At 32.8% G+C, this 17,285-nt stretch overlaps 3 protein-coding genes across 3 annotated transcripts; 2 read left to right on the plus strand and 1 right to left on the minus strand.

The window, feature by feature from the left end:
• Positions 1-219: 219 nt before the first annotated feature.
• On the plus strand, positions 220-4,148 carry LOC145613451 (transcription factor bHLH57-like). The gene is made up of 4 exons (XM_081668556.1): positions 220-736; positions 1,063-1,728; positions 2,140-2,625; positions 3,845-4,148. Exons 1-4 carry the CDS (start codon positions 704-706, stop codon positions 3,926-3,928), a joined length of 1,269 nt encoding a protein of 422 aa, XP_081524682.1. The 5' UTR covers positions 220-703; the 3' UTR covers positions 3,929-4,148.
• A 7,387-nt stretch (positions 4,149-11,535) lies between these two features.
• On the plus strand, positions 11,536-13,885 carry LOC145615609 (protein CURVATURE THYLAKOID 1B, chloroplastic-like). Its single transcript, XM_081670681.1, has 6 exons — positions 11,536-11,896; positions 12,442-12,596; positions 12,712-12,798; positions 13,288-13,350; positions 13,445-13,482; positions 13,566-13,885. The coding sequence occupies exons 1-6, from the start codon at positions 11,725-11,727 to the stop codon at positions 13,621-13,623; spliced, it is 573 nt and encodes a 190-aa protein (XP_081526807.1). The 5' UTR covers positions 11,536-11,724; the 3' UTR covers positions 13,624-13,885.
• Positions 13,886-14,133: 248 nt separating this feature from the next.
• On the minus strand, positions 14,134-16,951 carry LOC145615608 (O-methyltransferase 16-like). The gene is made up of 4 exons (XM_081670680.1): positions 16,397-16,951; positions 14,834-15,144; positions 14,630-14,694; positions 14,134-14,537 (listed from the first exon to the last, which is right to left on the minus strand). Exons 1-4 carry the CDS (start codon positions 16,855-16,857, stop codon positions 14,241-14,243), a joined length of 1,134 nt encoding a protein of 377 aa, XP_081526806.1. The 5' UTR covers positions 16,858-16,951; the 3' UTR covers positions 14,134-14,240.
• Positions 16,952-17,285: the final 334 nt, after the last annotated feature.

The raw sequence follows: 17,285 nt of genomic DNA on the forward strand, positions 1-17,285 counted from the left end.
TAAAGAGAAATGTAATTTAAGGACGGAGAGAGTAACAATTAGGCTTTGTTCTTTTCACCTTGTTTATATCGGCCATAAGTTTAGATGTCGACCAAATTAGAACGATTACTAGTAATGGAGAGACTAGGAAAAAGCCCTAGAGTATAGAGAGAGAAAGGAGGTGTCCCCACAAGAGGGAGTGTCCCCGGTGGTGGACAAATCTGCCACGCCAATAATGTTTAAATGGGGGGACCTTCTTTTTGCAGATCAGACAACTCTACCTTTCTCTTCTTCTTCTTCTTCTTCCTTCTCTCTCTTTTTCTTTCTCTTTCTTCACCAAATATATCTTCTTCCTCTTCTTCACCATTTTCATCTTCTTTCTTTCTTACTCATTCTGAATAATAAAAATATAAACTTTTTTTTTCTTTTTTTCTTTAGACTTCCTATGCAAAATTAAAATAACATAATACTGAAACTTTATACTATATTGGGAAGGTAACATTTATTATTATGGCATTATACTAGTCAAGAATATATGTTGCTTTTCTAGAAATAACCATCCTCTGCACTCCACAGCACTGCACCCCCAAATACCAAAACCAATTTTTTTTTAGAGAGAGAAACTCAAGTTAGAGAGAGAAATTACTAATCATCAAAGAAAGGATTGGTTATTTATTGCAAAATTGTACTTTGGAGGTTCACCAAACCCACAACTTTGGCTATAATGGAGAAGCTCCAAGGTCCCATTAATCCCTGTGTATGTTTTTTTCCTCCATTATTTCTTCTCTTTTTGCTCTTTTTAGTACTATTTTTTTTACTTATTTCATATACTTTACACCTTTTCATTTCATTTCTTGGTTCATATATCAAACATAGTTCATAGATGTAGACCTTGTTGCATTTACTCCTCTTTTACCTTCCTTAATTCCTTTGCATTTATTGCTTCTTATTAATTGTAACTGTTATTATATCTTCCTAGAATATGGAAATTCTCTGCTCTTTTTTATTCCCTATTAATTCCATTCTATGACACCCTTATTTATTTCTTCTTACAATTTTTATTTTTTTTAATTTTTTTTGCAGTTGATTGCAGAAGATATGGAAGTGGGTAATTGGTTAGAGGAATTTATAAGCAGCACAACAACAACAGTAGGAAGTATGAAATATGAAGATCCATATAATTACTATTCTGAAGAAGGAGGTGGTGCAACTTATCTTCCAAGTTTAGAAGATAAGATGCCATTTTTACAAATGCTTCAAACTGTTGAACAACAACAACAACCATTAATTCATCATTTTGAACCAACAAATTTCCAGTTTCTCCTGAGACTACAACATCAGCTAGTTGAGAGTTGTGTTACTACCACTACTAATCACTTCCATAATAATCATAATCATGTTGTTAATGATATTAATAATAATGATGGTATGATTATTATGGACATACAGCAGTCACAATCTCCTGGGGTGAAATCTGAGACAACTGAAATTGTTGGAGAAGAAGTTGAGAAATGTAATGGTAGATCTACTAAGAAAACACAAATGTTGAAAACATGCTCTACTGCACCGGCTGCGGCTCTGGTGAAAGAGAAGAGGAAGAGGAAGAGAGCGACGAGGCCGGCGAAGAACAAACAAGAGGTTGAGACTCAAAGAATGACTCACATTGCTGTTGAGCGCAACCGCCGTCGTCAGATGAATGAACATCTTAATGCCCTTCGTTCTCTCATGCCTCCCTCCTATGTTCAAAGGGTTAGTTTATCTTTTTTTCCTTTTTTTTTGTGTGTGTGTTTTTCTTTAGTTTTGGGGGTTTTGTTATTCAATCTTTGTGAATTATGATTTTCTTGTTTAATTTGTCTAACTCACCTTTCTTTGTACTTATAAATTATCGATGGGGTTCCGGTCTGATAAGGCGGTTACGTATTGATAAAGAGGAAAATGAAAAATTGATTCTTGATTACAAATAAATTTAATAAAAGATAGGGATAGATTAGTGGAACTAGACTACTAGCATGTTACTAGTGTAAATATGTTTTCTTTTTATGGGATGGAGTGTAACAATTTGTGATGTTATGGAGTACAAGTATATATGGAAGTAATAGTTGTAATTGTACATTTGTACTGATTAATTATGACCTTTTTTTTAATTAAAAAAAAATGCAGGGTGACCAAGCATCAATTATAGGAGGAGCAATAGATTTTGTAAAGGAATTGGAACAAATGCTACAATCTCTACAAGCTCAAAAGAAAATGAGGCAAATTGAAGAAAATGGCGACGTTTCAGTCAGTCCAACCTCTACTTCATCCTCTTCTAATTTGAACAATCTAAGCAATAATAGTAACATGTTCATGGCATCACCTTCATTCCATTCCCCGGAAGACGGGAAAGGGAATGGGAATGGGAATGGGGAATCAGGAGAAGGAAGTATAAGAAAAATTAATGAGGAATTCAGCGCAGAAAAGAAGACAGGAATAGCAGAAATAGAAGTGGTTGTAATTCAAAATCATGTCAACTTAAAGATCAAATGTCAAAGAAGACAAGGTCAACTCATTAAAGCAATTGTTGCCTTTGAAGAATTAAGGCTCACTGTTCTTCATCTCAACATTACTTCTTTGCATAGCCTAGTACACTACTCTTTTAATCTTAAGGTACGTACATTACATTATATTATATTTGTCTCATTTAATTTAATACTAGTATGTCTTTTTGTTATACAATATCAAAATTTTGGATTGTTTTTGTGATACATGTATGTGGCCCTTATATACATTAATACATATATCATGTATGGTTATGGTTATTCTTTTTGAAGATTTATCTGCATGTTGGTTTGAAATTGAATGGCTTAGATACTTAGCTTAGATCTTCTGTCCTATATTATGTCTTATTCTATGTCCTGACGATGTGCTATATTTTTAGAATTAGTCATTCTAATGAATGGTGCTCTGAACTTAATTAGTTTAGTTTGGTTTGATTTTAGGATTTTTTGACTTTTACCACCACAAAAAATCAAAAAAATGTTTTTTACCACCAAAACTTCTAAAACTTTTATTTTACCACCAAATAAAAATTAAAAGTTGTTTTTTTACCACCTGTCGTCAAAAACCTAATGGAATTTTTTAAATTCTTCGATTTTCGTGTCAAACACATGCTTTTTAGGGGTTTTGGGGGGCACTTTGGTCCTATAAAAATTTGAGGTCAGAATACAAAAAATGATCGGAAATGCCTCGTTTTGCGTGTTTAAAAAACTTCGATTTGCGTGAACACGCAAAACGAGGCATTTTCGATTATTTTTTGTCAATTTTGACCTCAAATTGGACCCATAGGGCCAAAGTGCCCTCCTAAACCCATGAAAAACATATTTTGCGCACGAAATTCGAAGGAAATTTTTTTAAGCCGTTAAATTTAACGGTTTTCTTGCTGTTTGGTGGTAAAAAACAACTTTTAGAAATTTTTTTGATGGTAAAATAAAAGTTTTGGTGGTAAAAAATAATTTTTTGATTTTTTTTTATGGTAAAAGTCAAAATTTCCTTGATTTTATGTGAAAAAGAAGAATTAAATTAGGATATATTAGCTACAAACTTTAGATGTATAATGGTATAGTAGATTGTATGACGAACAACACCGTAAGGCGGAGTATGTGTTTTAAACGATTAGCCAATTAGCCGGACTTGTTAGCAAAATGATAGTGAACAACTGAACACATAGTAGTGTTACCCTTGGGTGTACATAGTAACATGGTTATAATGCAATATATCGCGTTAGCTATAAATTTTACTTGGTTACGAATGATATATTAGCTTATAACTAAACAGAATTTGGAAAAATATATGGTTGACATCTCTTTCTTTTCCCAAAAAATTGCAGATAGAAGATGATTGTAAACTAGGGACAGCAGATGATGTAGCCAGAGCAGTGCATCAAATATTCAGCTTGATCAACCTCAGCTAAACTAGTCAAGTGATTCATTTTTATCTTTTAGTGTGATTCTTTTTTATCTTTTAGTGTGATTATTTTGGAACATAGTTAGTTTAGCACTTTAGCATCCATGTTAAGTAAGTAAATGATGTTTTTTTTTTTTTTTTTCCTTTACCTTAAAAATTTAGGTTTTAATGGAAATACCCTTTTTTTTTCTTGTGATATTTATTTATAATTTTAAAATTTCTCTTAATTTGTTGTAGATAGTGTAGATGGATTAAGAGGGACCCATTTAAGATTTGCAAAAAGGTTTGATTTCTCTTCTAATCTCATGATTACAAAGGGAATGATGCATCTCTTTTTATATTGACTTTTGAGAGTAAAGCCTTTTTTCTAGTTTCATCATTCTAGAATGGTCCTCATGCTTGTCTCCCTCAAAAGGCATCAATTTTTTGGAAATTATAATTTCACATTCAAAACAAACAAATAAATAAATACTCGTAATATTAAAGCTGATTATAATGATTCAATTTTTTGGCCTTTTCCCTTGACCTCTATTCTTACTTTTATTTTCACTTCTTTTTGGTGTTGACCCTACAAGATCGTATAGTCCTTTTCTTTTGTGTAAGTAATCGTACTAATTTTACGTTGAACTTGCTTGTGTAATGCTTTGAGCCCAACTTGTAATTCACTTGGCTCAGCCCATATGGTCCATCTTCTTGAGGACCATTGCTTTGTACATGTGCATTTGACAGAGTCGTTTTGAAAGGCCATTTAACTTACTGTAACTTAAGGTATTTGAGCTACTTGTCATTTGTCAAAGATTAACTATTTAACTAGCAATGTAACAATTAAATTTGAATGGAAAATAAATACCAGCATAATAATACTTATGTACCGTAGTAAAAATATAACAGTTAAGTTTAGTTTGTAAGATAGTTACGCTTTCATTGACAGAGTTGACTCGTGCCTTTATTTATATCCTTTTTTTTCCTTATAAATAATCAAAATTTTACTATCATGCTACAGACATTAAGGGTTTGTTCTTTTTAGCTTATTTTCAGTTCAATTCTTAATTTCCTTCTCTCATAAAATATTCAGTTCAGTCCAGCTCCAATCAGTTTAATTTAGTTCACCTCAGTTCAGTAAGTGAGAACAAGCCCTAAGGTATCATTCATTTACATGGACTATATGGAAAATGTTGCTAATAAAAGTTGTCATCAACTTTATGTGATCGACTTATGAATTCTCCATAGTCCATACTCCTTTGTGTACTGTATTCAGTTGTGTAGGCATTGATACATCAATCAAATGAAAAAAGTTTAATCATAAAAGGATTACACACATATTTAAATGTGAATGCACATAAAATTACCATACTTGTGCTAAGAAACAGGTCCTGTACCTTCAAACTCTGATTAAGGGGTTACTTTTGTGTTATTAAACATTAACAATGTCATCTTTTTTACCCAGCTATATATTGTCTATCAACATGACTATTCAAGTATTCAGTAGAATCAGTACTCCGTAGTACTAAAATTGTTTATAAAGTAAAGTTTTCATATTCCCAAAATAATTAAAGGGGATGGAGAAAATGAGTAATGCATATGCATGCATGTTGATCTTGATAAATTTTGGAGCGTTATAAATAAATAAAAGAAAGAGAGTCAAAATCAAAATAAAAAGGGTCAAGGTAAGCAAGTTTGTGATGGGATTGCAAGTCAAAGGAGTAGTGAAAACAAGAAGAAGAGAGAGAAAATAATTTTAAAAAAATGTCAGAAAGAGGGAGATTCAGAAACAAACACAGCAGCCATCCCCATGTGCATGTTGCAGTGAATCACACCACGTCTTGTCAGATTTATAACCCTCCTTTTTTTACCCTTTTTTATTTTATTTTATTTTTTTACAGCATGAAAAAAATATTTTTGAGTTGAAATAATTTTTTTTTTTTTTGAAGGATGAACTAAAGTTAATTGATGAGTGCTAAACTTTAAACTTCAGTTTTAAAATGATGAAATAGTATCACCTGAGGTTTTTGCGATAATTGTGTATATAATGATCAAGGTGTAAAAACACAGATGTCTCTTAATAATGTAGCTAGTTAAATAACTCACCTAACATAACAATTTGCTTAAGAAGTGTGAATGTTCTAGTTCATTCGATGGTTAGATCTTTTGTATTTAGTCGATTTGTATTGTTTTTCCACTACAAGAGATTTTTGTATAATATGATGATTTAATACCTTTCATTAATCATCAAATGAGCAAAAAATATCATCAAGTGCACTTTACAGTACACCTGAAAGACCGAAATGTATATAATTAATACACTATAGACTTTTATAAATCCAAATACAGTGTGTAGATTTATTGTTCTACAGTACATATACTGTCATATACGGAGTAGTGTAATTGGTACGGAATGATGTTTTGCTGTAGAAAGTCCCAAACGCTTGGCAACAACAAAAACAGCATCTCTAAATAAAAGCCGACATAATTCTAGTAATCTCTACAAAACTACAACCTTGACCGCAGTAAAATTTAGAGAATATTTGTCCTAATTAATTCTCATCTTTCAAGATTAAACACTCCATTTTCTAGGGAGTCTTCTCTTCTCTTTTTTTTTTTTTTTTTTTTTTTTTTTTTTTACAACGGATTAAATAAAATAAAGGTATTACAAACTAAGAGCACTATTAGCTCCTCTATTACAACGAGAATACATTAAATTAAAGTACTTTCACAATTGATCTTGTTGGTTTGAAAAATCTGCCATTATCCTTTGAGCATGCAATGAGGAACACACCTTTCTGATTATGTATTCCACATTCTCTTGAACTTGGAGAATGCATTGGAGGACGACGAACAAACAAGTTCTAGCATACATATTAACGAGTTGAAAAGGACACCGAGTGCCTATATCAATAAGTAAATGGGGTAGGAAAACATAGCGATTAGGGCGTAACAACACACATTGAATCACCCTTACAAGTGATTCGATACCCTTAACTGTGGGTACCATTGATCCTTTCTCAAGAAAAGAGACCATTGACATACTATAAACCTCCAAAATAACCTTTCGGAGGTCCCCAAACATTTCATTTTATATGATCTTCTCTTCTCAAAGTTTGGTTTTCAAATCTCTATTATTATGATTAATAATAATCCTGATTATTTTACTTGCATGTGCATATGATCTTTCAAAAGGCTAGTTACTTTATCTTATATCAATGTAATTAAAAGAGTACATGACAAATGATAATGTAATTAATATGGTAATCTTCTTGTCAGAAGATTTTGTACAAATAGAGAATCATATGATCTTTGTCATCTCATTAATAATATATCTTCGTTTGTAAAAAGGATCATTTCATCTACTCTATGATGCTCCATATCTTACTTTCATGCATTACAAATTTATTTTGACTATACTTTGTATTAAATTAGACTAGTACTACCTCCGTTACATATTATTTGCAACGATTAGACATTTTCCCTCTCTACTTTATGTCAAATCGTTGCAAATAATATGTAACGGAGGTAGTACTACATAAGAATTGTGTAACGTTTTACACCTCAGTGCCATTCTTATAGTTCCAGAGATGGCAAAGAGCAATTTGCAAAGAATAATTTCTCCTAAAAGCTAAGTGTGCAATCAAATGACTATCTCAAGTTGGATGATCTTGATGCAATTCCCTACAAGTCAAATGACAAGCTATAATTTGTAAATATGAATACCTTGTACATAATATGATAAAAGATGATATCGACAATACGACTAATAGTGACTATGTACTGATTTCTCTTACAGGTGATCGACAAATACTACCCCTCTGAAGTATCAATTACTTGTAATTAATAAAGGGATATTATGATTTGCGAGATACTTCGTATAAAAAATTCCTGTATTATAAATAAGGAAAAGTAAATTGATGTGATACGGTATATTAAAGCAATAAATGAAGCAAATGTACAAAGAAGCATGGCATATTCTGATGATATTCAGTACGTACATACCAGAAAATTACCTAGGAGGACAATGAACGCACGCTTGATTCATGAGTTCATGGAAACGTACCACCCGTTGACTTTATTGCTCTAAATTATATCCCCTGCTCTGTCTATACCAGTCCCCAGATTGAATAAAAGCCACGGGTCAAACAACTCTAATTCAAAAAAAAAAAAAAAAAAAACTAAATTGTGGTGGAAATAATATCATATGCATTTATTAAATTTTTAATCAAATTTATCTTACGAAAGTGAGAATTTCTTTTAGTTAGAAAAATCAATTTAACAAGCAAACAAAAGAAATTATTGGTGAATTTAATCTGAGCTAGTAATCTAGTATCATCTCATTTTTTGTCTTCAATAAGCTAGCTACCTAAACGTATGATTTAGGATCATGTCAGTTGTTGTAAATTGTCTCGTTCTAGTATATATTAATTAAGTTGATAATATTCAAAATGAGTTTAATTTGTCATAGGCTCATAAGTGATATTGATAACTATGAGGAACTGTATGTCTCCTTTGACTTTTTTTTTTTTTTTTTTTTCTCATGAACAATCTTCTCATAATTATCCTGATGTAAGCATTAAAAGTTTTGTACTTGTATTCACAAATAATTGAGATCTCTCAACTATTTCTTCTCTTTCATGAATGTATCAATAATTGAAATTTTGACTTTGAAACATTAAAAGTGGTAACAATATCAATATTAGGGGTGTCAAAACCACACCCGACCCGATTCGAAACCAACCCGATAAAAAAAATATTCAATTCACATTTGGACTCGCATGGAAACAATAATTTAGCATGACTTAGCTTTAAAATTTGACCCGATCCGACCCGACCTTATCAGACCCGATCCGATCATCCGAATTGACACCTCTAAATATCATTACACGAAGAGTATAAGTTGGTAAAATCTAACGGTGAGCATTTGAAATTGTCTTGAATTAAAAGTTGCCATATGATATTGAAGTACAAAACTAACTGTGATCATGAAATAGGTGAAATATGATAAATAAGAAAGTTGCGGAGTATATAATTATATCGACTATAGAGAAAATTAGGGCTAGCCTTTTATTAAAATTGAAATAAATTAGGGTTAACTAATTCCAAAGTCCAAACCCAATCCTATACTATTTTGAGGTTATAATATTAAATTCATATTTGTGTTTTATTTAGTCAATTAAGGATTAGTACTTGAATTATCGCCAACCTTCGATCCTTCACTAGAATTTTCACAATGAATGTTCATGTAACACTTCTTACCATCTAATTCAATTTTTCTTTAATTGTATTTGAAGTACCTCCATTTATTCACCATTTAAGTTTATTGCAAAAAGAATCTTTACTTAATTGGTTTTTTAAACTGTTATTAATTACACAGTCACTTCTCTAAAATTAACGCCAACTCACATATAAAAACAAAAGCATGTACTACATCGGCTAATTTACAACGAAAGGTCGAAAGGCCCAATTATTTTTGTACTCCGTAGCAAACAATCCAAATTACAAAAAAAAAAAAAAAAAAAAAAATCGTTAGTATCTTTCACTGTAAATAAAAGTAGTCCCAAAATAATTCACCTCGAAATTCGTTAATTAGTTGTTCAATGTCTATGTCTACAACTCAACACCCTAGGACCATTTTCACCTTTTACGAATCTAGAATTTCTGCGACCTCTCTTCTTTTATCTAAAGTATCGTCTTTTACATAATTGAAATTAACAAAATTAGAGTTTTCCATAGAGCAGTCAATCTATCACCTTTATTTAACCTTAGGCATTGTGAGGTCCTTCTCATTTCGTAATCACTAACCTTGATTTTGTCCCATTTTCCTATCATAGCTTCTCCATCCCACCAAATGGCGTACATTTCTACGTATCCGTTTTCTATGTACTCGTATTATTTTAATCAAGCATGTAAAATTATACAGTACTTTCCGGAATATAAGGTAATACAGTATATTGCCCATTGTGAATTTGTGATGCTCGTGCAAACAAATGTTAAGCTTTATTTGATGGTAGCATTTTAACATCTAAAGCAATTGTTATTGGTAGAGCCGTAGAGCTATATAATCTGTAACTTATATTGTGCGATGAACGATAATTGAAGTAACATTATTGGGATATATTTTGTGATACGATAAATATTGTATATTGTGATATATTATAAAGTTAGGATATTTAGGAATATTAGGTTTTATATTTCTATTTCTTTATAAATATTGTAATGTGGCCAATTGTTATGAATGAGGATGACAATCAATATTACAGTATTACGAACTTTGTTGTTAATTTAGGGCCTGTTCACATTTACTGAACTGAGCTAAACTGAACTGAACTGATTGGAGCTGAACTGAACTGAAATTAAGTAAATGTGAAATGGCCCTTACTGTGGTATCAAGAGTTTAGGTTAGTTTCTAAAAAATTTCGACGTATTGATCAAACGTAATTTACATAATTTCGTGCAATCGTGAGGAGTGTAAGAGTTCGCATAAATTTTTTTTAATTTTGATCGAAAGAGTGTTTCGAATTAATTGTGAGGAGTATTTACGTGATACTTTATTTGTGGATCATATATTTGAGTGGGAATATATAATTGTGAGAGTTCACAATTTTTTTTTTTTATATTGAGAATTGTGATTGAGATGTTGTGATCATGTCCATTTCACCCAATTGCTAGGATTCTTGTTTAGAAGTTAAGGAAAAACTAAGACTATCTTAAACATTTCTCATGCTATATGAAGTGGGCTTCGAAACCTATAAACTCGTAAAGACTAAACAAATCGATCTAAGAGTGCACAGAAATACTACATAGGCCTGGATCAAAAGGGCCCAACTAACCACATGGGTTGGCCTTAGAAATTTGGTAGTGGCTTAAGAAATATTATCACACATTTTATGTTGTCAGTCCGAGACAGGGATGCACTTTGACACTGCGGAAAATCGACTGAAATTGCAAATATGTGAGATATATTTAGCCCCATAACCTCCATTTATACATACTAAAGTCACATAAACTCCATTTATACATATTAAAGTCACATATGGAGAAATTTAGTTGTTGTAGTAGCTGTTTCTTCTAGTCGTCATGGTAGACGTGTGAGTAGAGTGTTTAGACACAAGAGTAGAGGTTAGATGTTAATTAGACAATAGTGATAAGAGTATAAAATCCAATCCTATGTCCACATAGCTATTGAGATATATAGTACTTCGTAAAATAAATTTCAATTATGGTAATATTTTTTAAGGTGAGATGAAAGACCCTACGTCAACACTTGAGAATAAAGGGGAGGTAAGGTAATCCTCCTACTCTTAAACATATGTAGTTGGTGAGGTTCGAAGTCGTGAGAATTTTCCACCAAAGTTGTGACTTGTGAGCACTAAAATCCACCATAAAGCATAAACCTTATATAGATGGTGACATTAATTGAGCTAGTGTAGCACAAAATGTACAAAGGTGTTTATTCCAAGTGTCCATCTGTAAACTACTTACCAGATTATGCACCATAAACCTCCTATCCTAAAATCCATGTCAGCATTATCCAGATTACTTTGCCATTTGAGTGGCTCTCTACCATTCTTTCTATTCTAAACAAATTGCATCTCCACCTTTCACTCCAAAAATCATCAAACACTAATTTTTAACACCAGACACTTTAGATTTCCGATGAAATTTAATCAACACTATTAATATTCATTTGTTTTCTTCCTCCCACATTTTCCCACTTATTAGGACTGCTTTGTGTGGCTTAACATTACATAAAATTTTAACATTTTTATTTCAATTAGTGAGTTACAAAGTGTAGGAGTGTACAATTAGTTAATAATGGCCACCTCCACAACCAATGCACTTTCACTCTCTTCTTCCTCCGCCCTTGTCGACGCCAAGGCCACTCATCGGCAATCGGCTTCCGCCTCGCCGCAATGCGTATCCCTTCCTACCCTCCCTCCGCTGCCTCTCCAATCCCAAAACCGCATCTCCAAGACTACTTCTTACTGTATGTCACTCCTTTCTTTTTTTAAATCAATTTTAGTACTTTGTACAAGTTCTTATATTATTATATGTACATACTCTATTAGTAAGTAGCATGTGTGATGTATATAATGGTCAGTTGTTTTATTTGTGTCCTGCATAGTTTGATATAATTGTTAAAATTGTGCATCAAAAGACTTTTTACGCATCCAACCTATTGGTACAATAAAGCGTTAGTCCCAAAATGATTAAGGTTCGGCTAGCATCTAAGCAATTGGTAACCGGTTGCCTTGCCTAGCTACTTATTGAAAGCACAAACGTATATGACACATGGTTGATCATGAGTTCTATTCATTATTTGGACTAAGGCATCTGACCTAACCTATATGATTAAGTGCCTTATGTTTGAGAATAAGAATGATCACTTATTTAATACAGTATTAACAAGATGTACACTTTTGTCCTGCCTAAAATTTAGGCATTTGACCTTTTGTGATTTAATTTTTTACATACATTAAGTGTCATAGAATATGCAAAGAATCAATGAAATATTTTTGGGTGTAAATATAGGCCGAAAGATTGCTAGGAATGTTGTTGCCATGGCGACCGGGGACGCCCCAGCAGCAGCAGTAGCACCAGTAGCAGTAACCCCAACAACATCTGCTGAAGAAGAAGTTCCTGCAGCAGTTGACACAACAGAGCTTTTGAAAACTATCCAAAATGCTGTATGATTTTTTTAATTCTCCTTTATTCAATTCAAATATAACTAAGTTGATTTTACGAGTAGACAAGTAATGGTAACATTTGCAACACATTTTATGGGTGGATGAATTGTTACAGTGGGACAAAGTCGAAGACAAGTATGCAGTGAGCTCACTAGCTGTAGCTGGGGGTGTTGCTCTTTGGGGTTCTGCTGGCATGATCTCTGTGAGTTATTTCTGTCTCTACTCATTTATCGAAAGAGTGATTTGTTGCACGGCTTGAACCTGTATAGTGTATACGAAGTATTTTGTTGGTGCGATCACTAATCTTCAGTGACTTGTTATATGATTGAGAGGTGACTTGCTAATATATGTTGAGATACGAGTCATATGACTTGTTATGTTATTATGACTATTTATAAATTAGGCCGACATGCTTAAATGTTGACTGTAAACTGTTGTTGCACATTTCACTCAAACTGAATGATACTAGATGCACTCATGACTAACTAGGGTATTAAAAACATGATGGCAGAGTATTAGTATAGTCCATTTGTTATTAAGCCTTTTTTTTTTTTTTTAACTGAGACTAATGTTTTAAGTCATCATTTTTCTATGAAGGTATGAAAAAAGTTTAACTCCATTCTTAGGGAATATTGAAACATTGTGCTATGAAACATACTAACAGATAGGTAAATCACTTGCTATTTTGCAGGCAATTGACAGGCTTCCTTTGTTCCCTGGCATTTTTGAGCTCGTAGGCATTGGTTACACCGGGGTACTAATTTCTTTCATATGATTACAATGTTATAATTCTACTAAAATCATGTTTGATCTTAATTGAGTGTTTTCCTTTATTTAATATTATGCAGTGGTTTGCATACCGGAATTTAGTCTTCAAGCCTGACCGGTATATTTCTGATTAAGTCAATTAAATTAACACTCCTATATCTTCTGTTAAGCATGACATTAATCAATCATTTAATGTTTCAGGGAAGCTTTGCTACAGAAGATCAAGGACACATACAAGGAAATAATTGGAAGTAGCTAAAAGAAAATCAACAAGAAGAAAAGTTAGCAGGAAATTTGGGGGATGTATGCCCAAAAGAGTTGAACAGAGATTATGCAATTTTTTTTTTGCATTTGAAAATGGAAAATCCTACTACTCTTTTGTACTCATATTCCTCTAACATTAAGTAAATTCTTGTAATTTACCCTCTCCCTCGGATCAAACAACACACTCATCCTGTACCTATATTCTTCTAAAACCCTTTGCTTTGAGCATCACATAATACCAATAATATTCCATGCTATTTTCTTGAGTAATGGATCATGATTTTACAAAGATATTTTCACCAACTTCATGCCTTTGTCATTTTATTCATATGCATCATGGGAACACAAATACAACCTAGATTGAGCACCACTCGAGTAGTGGCGGAGCTAGATAAGTTATACACTTATACTAACCCAATAACCCATGACACAATTACAAAACCTTGAACTAGAGAATCACTAACAAAAACACAAATGCTCTTAAATTATACAGAAACAATGATCCTCCCTTAAACACTTACACACTTCCATTATTTCATTGCATAAATTAGCAGTGCATACATACATACTTCATATTATACTCTTATTTTCAAATTCCAATCAGATTTCCAATCATTTGTAAAATTCCATAACCCAAAAGTTAGAGACATAACAAACAAACTTGACACCAGCAAATCCAGTTGCCTTAGCCAGGGCCTCAAACTCTCTCCTAGTCCTCTCTTTTCCTCCTGGATTCTGTGTCATCATACTTACATCCAACTGGCTAATGGCTCTTGCTAAGGCCGTTGTCTCTGGCTCATCCGTGATGTTTGTCTCCACGACGATGACCTTACCATTGTCCGGCAAGGCCTTGTGGCAGTTCTTCAACAACGTTAGGCAACGGTCATCACTCCAGTCGTGCAAGATCCACTGTAACATAGATTTTAGTTTTTATTTATCCATAGGAAATAATTAAAGCCTAATGTAACAAATGAATGTTACACGAGTAATTAATAACTGACCTTCATGAAGATAGCATCTCCCTTAGGAACACTTTCAAACATATCTCCACCAACATGCTCTATACCTGAAAATTAAAAATTATTATTAGAAAATGAGGCAATTGATCATATCATATGCATACCCTAAAAATAGATTAATTAATAACCTAATTGAAGTAATATAAACGTACAAAGAAGTTAAGGTAATGCACTAGGTTTCCGTACCAGGTAGGGAAGGGGCGTGTTCGATAACATGAGGCAAATCGAAGTTGATACCCTTGATAGAGGGATATTTAGATGTAATGGCATTAATACTATGGCCAAGACCTCCACCAACATCAACAAGTTGTTGGATGTTTTGAAAACCCTTGTACTTTTCAAGTATTTTTTTGATGGTATATGTTGTCTGATCATACATTGCTTTGTTGAAAATGTCATTGAACCTTGGATCCACACTTGGGTATTCAAATGCATGCATTCCATGTACCTTGTTGAATGGGATCCCTCCTTCTAACACCGCCTCTTTCAATTTACTCCTACATAAATTAAGGGGAAAAAAAAATGTTAAATGTAATCGTAAGGATTATGAACAAAAAGCGAAAAGCAAAAATGGTAATTAATTAAGTATGCATGCAAAAGCATTATGCAAGTTTTGTCATTTACATATAACATGTTTTTAATTTGACTAAGCAATAGCATTGTTTAACAAACTCATGAGACAGATGTGAGCAATTCAGACAACGCACGGGCTTAATAACTATGTACTGCATGCATAGTTTTTTGTCATTTAAAAGTAATTTAGTGATGGTAGCGTGTTGGTTATGTCTATTTGATTGGAAAAACTACAACAATCGTATTATCGTACTCGTAGACGACATGATTGACTTATCTTTGGCAGTCGTGTAACAGTGTAATACTATTCCTACTAATAGTGTACTCGTACGAATTAGTGGATTTGAATGTTTGTTAGATGATTAAGAAGGCTGACTGACTTGTAGTACTATTTGCCTCATTGGTTACTACGCGTGTTGTGGTGGATTTTTCCACTTTCCTGCTCACTCCACTATCTTTGGATCTTTTGCTGAAAGGAGTCCACATAATCATCATGTTTTTTAGTGTGTTACCCAGTATTTTCGATGATTCCTTAATTGACACATTTATTTGTTCACGTCTGTTAATGTATTTTTTAATCATTAAAAGTATAATTTATCTTAAAAGAAATTATATTTTGAAAAAGGATATATATTTATCTAGACAAATATCAAAAATCTTTCATCATTGTATTTTGCATATAGAAGTATATTTATAAATTTCAAAAGACTACTGTTAAAGAAATATTGTGAAAAATAGTGTCATAAGTTAAAACATTTTGATTAAAATTATAGAACTAACAAATTAGGATCAACAAATTATTAGAATATAATCTGATTAAAGCGTCACCTCAACTGGTGTTAGTTAAAACTAATTGAATATCTGATTTGAATTATTTTGATAAAATTTTGATTTGACTAAACATTGACCTTAACTACACTGTAATTCATAAGATTTAAAATTATCAAATTACTCGTAGATGATATTAAATTCATGTTAATATGCACTTTTTAAATACATATGAAATTTTCATGTATAATTTTTTACTTTAAAAATAAGAATTATAGATGTTCAGCGATAAATAGATGCTAATAATAAGGAATTGATTTATGGCAAAACACAATGTGCATGCAAATAAGGCAAATTGAAGAGCGTGCATATTTTAAGAAAGAGTATGCATTATGCAATAAAACTGACCAGCTTTGAAGGAAGACCTTATCAACAATTAAGTTCAACATAGGTGCCAATGACACCCCATCTTGATCAGGCACAAAGCACTTAGTCACAGGCGCTGGACCATACCGCCTTTGGACTCCACCATCGGTGGTGGGTACGGCCGTGCAACTAACTACAGAGTAAGTGGCTAGGACCCTCAACATCCGATCTAACATGGTTGGAGCTTCAGGGTTTGTAGCCTTGATCTTGGATGCCAACTCGGCGGGTGATAGCCCGCTAGAGCACGCCTCATCCTGGATGATCTTGAGCACACCCAAGTCAATGGTGGCGTTCAAGACCATGGGAAGAACACAAGAGTTTAGAATTTGAGCGGCGTAAGCATAGCTCTCCTCTTCCTCTTTCGCTTTCGCTTCGTGGCTCGAGTGGTCTAGTGAGCCGTTAGTGTACATGTTATTGTTTTGCACGTTGAGTTCGTTAGCCATTTTTGAGAACTCACTCTTGTTTGTGTATATGTTTGTTTTTGGAATATTTGTGCAAGGAATATTAGGAGGAATTATGGAGTATTTATAGTACTACTCCGAATCACATTATTGGTTGATTTATAAGACTTTGGAGCCTAGCCAATTATTAAGGTGGCTGCTGATTTGTTAGTTGTTACTCCCACTTGGTCACTAGTCGATGTTAGTGCAGTATTTGACATAAAATTCTCATGTATGATTACATAGTGGGTTGGTAAGTAAATGTAAGGAAAATTTCCTTTTACCTTTCTTATTCATGAAAAGAAAAAAACATCTCATTCTTACAAAACGTCTATTTTTGATAGTTAAGGACAGCGTCTTGATTTTTCATGTGGCTAAGGCAATAAGGCTGATTTGCCAAGGCAAGGCATCATAGGACATGGTAACAAGGG

The sequence above is a fragment of the Chenopodium album genome, chromosome 25 (assembly GCF_948465745.1).
Source record: "Chenopodium album chromosome 25, dcCheAlbu1.1, whole genome shotgun sequence".
Taxonomy (NCBI): Eukaryota; Viridiplantae; Streptophyta; class Magnoliopsida; order Caryophyllales; family Amaranthaceae; genus Chenopodium; species Chenopodium album.

Bases quoted from the DNA above. Each gene is read 5' to 3' on its own strand.
- LOC145613451 (XM_081668556.1), top strand. From the start codon at position 704: ATGGAGAAGCTCCAAGGTCCCATTAATCCCTGT. The intron at 1,729-2,139 runs GTTAGTTTATCT...AAAAAAATGCAG, and splicing joins CTCCCTCCTATGTTCAAAGG to GGTGACCAAGCATCAATTAT. The intron at 2,626-3,844 runs GTACGTACATTA...AAAAAATTGCAG, and splicing joins ACTACTCTTTTAATCTTAAG to ATAGAAGATGATTGTAAACT.
- LOC145615609 (XM_081670681.1), top strand. From the start codon at position 11,725: ATGGCCACCTCCACAACCAATGCACTTTCACTCTCTTCTTCCTCCGCC. The intron at 13,351-13,444 runs GTACTAATTTCT...AATATTATGCAG, and splicing joins TAGGCATTGGTTACACCGGG to TGGTTTGCATACCGGAATTT. The intron at 13,483-13,565 runs GTATATTTCTGA...TTAATGTTTCAG, and splicing joins TTAGTCTTCAAGCCTGACCG to GGAAGCTTTGCTACAGAAGA.
- LOC145615608 (XM_081670680.1), bottom strand. From the start codon at position 16,857: ATGGCTAACGAACTCAACGTGCAAAACAATAACATGTACACTAACGGC. The intron at 14,695-14,833 runs GTACGGAAACCT...TTTAATTTTCAG, and splicing joins ACACGCCCCTTCCCTACCTG to GTATAGAGCATGTTGGTGGA. The intron at 14,538-14,629 runs GTCAGTTATTAA...TCTATGTTACAG, and splicing joins GAGATGCTATCTTCATGAAG to TGGATCTTGCACGACTGGAG.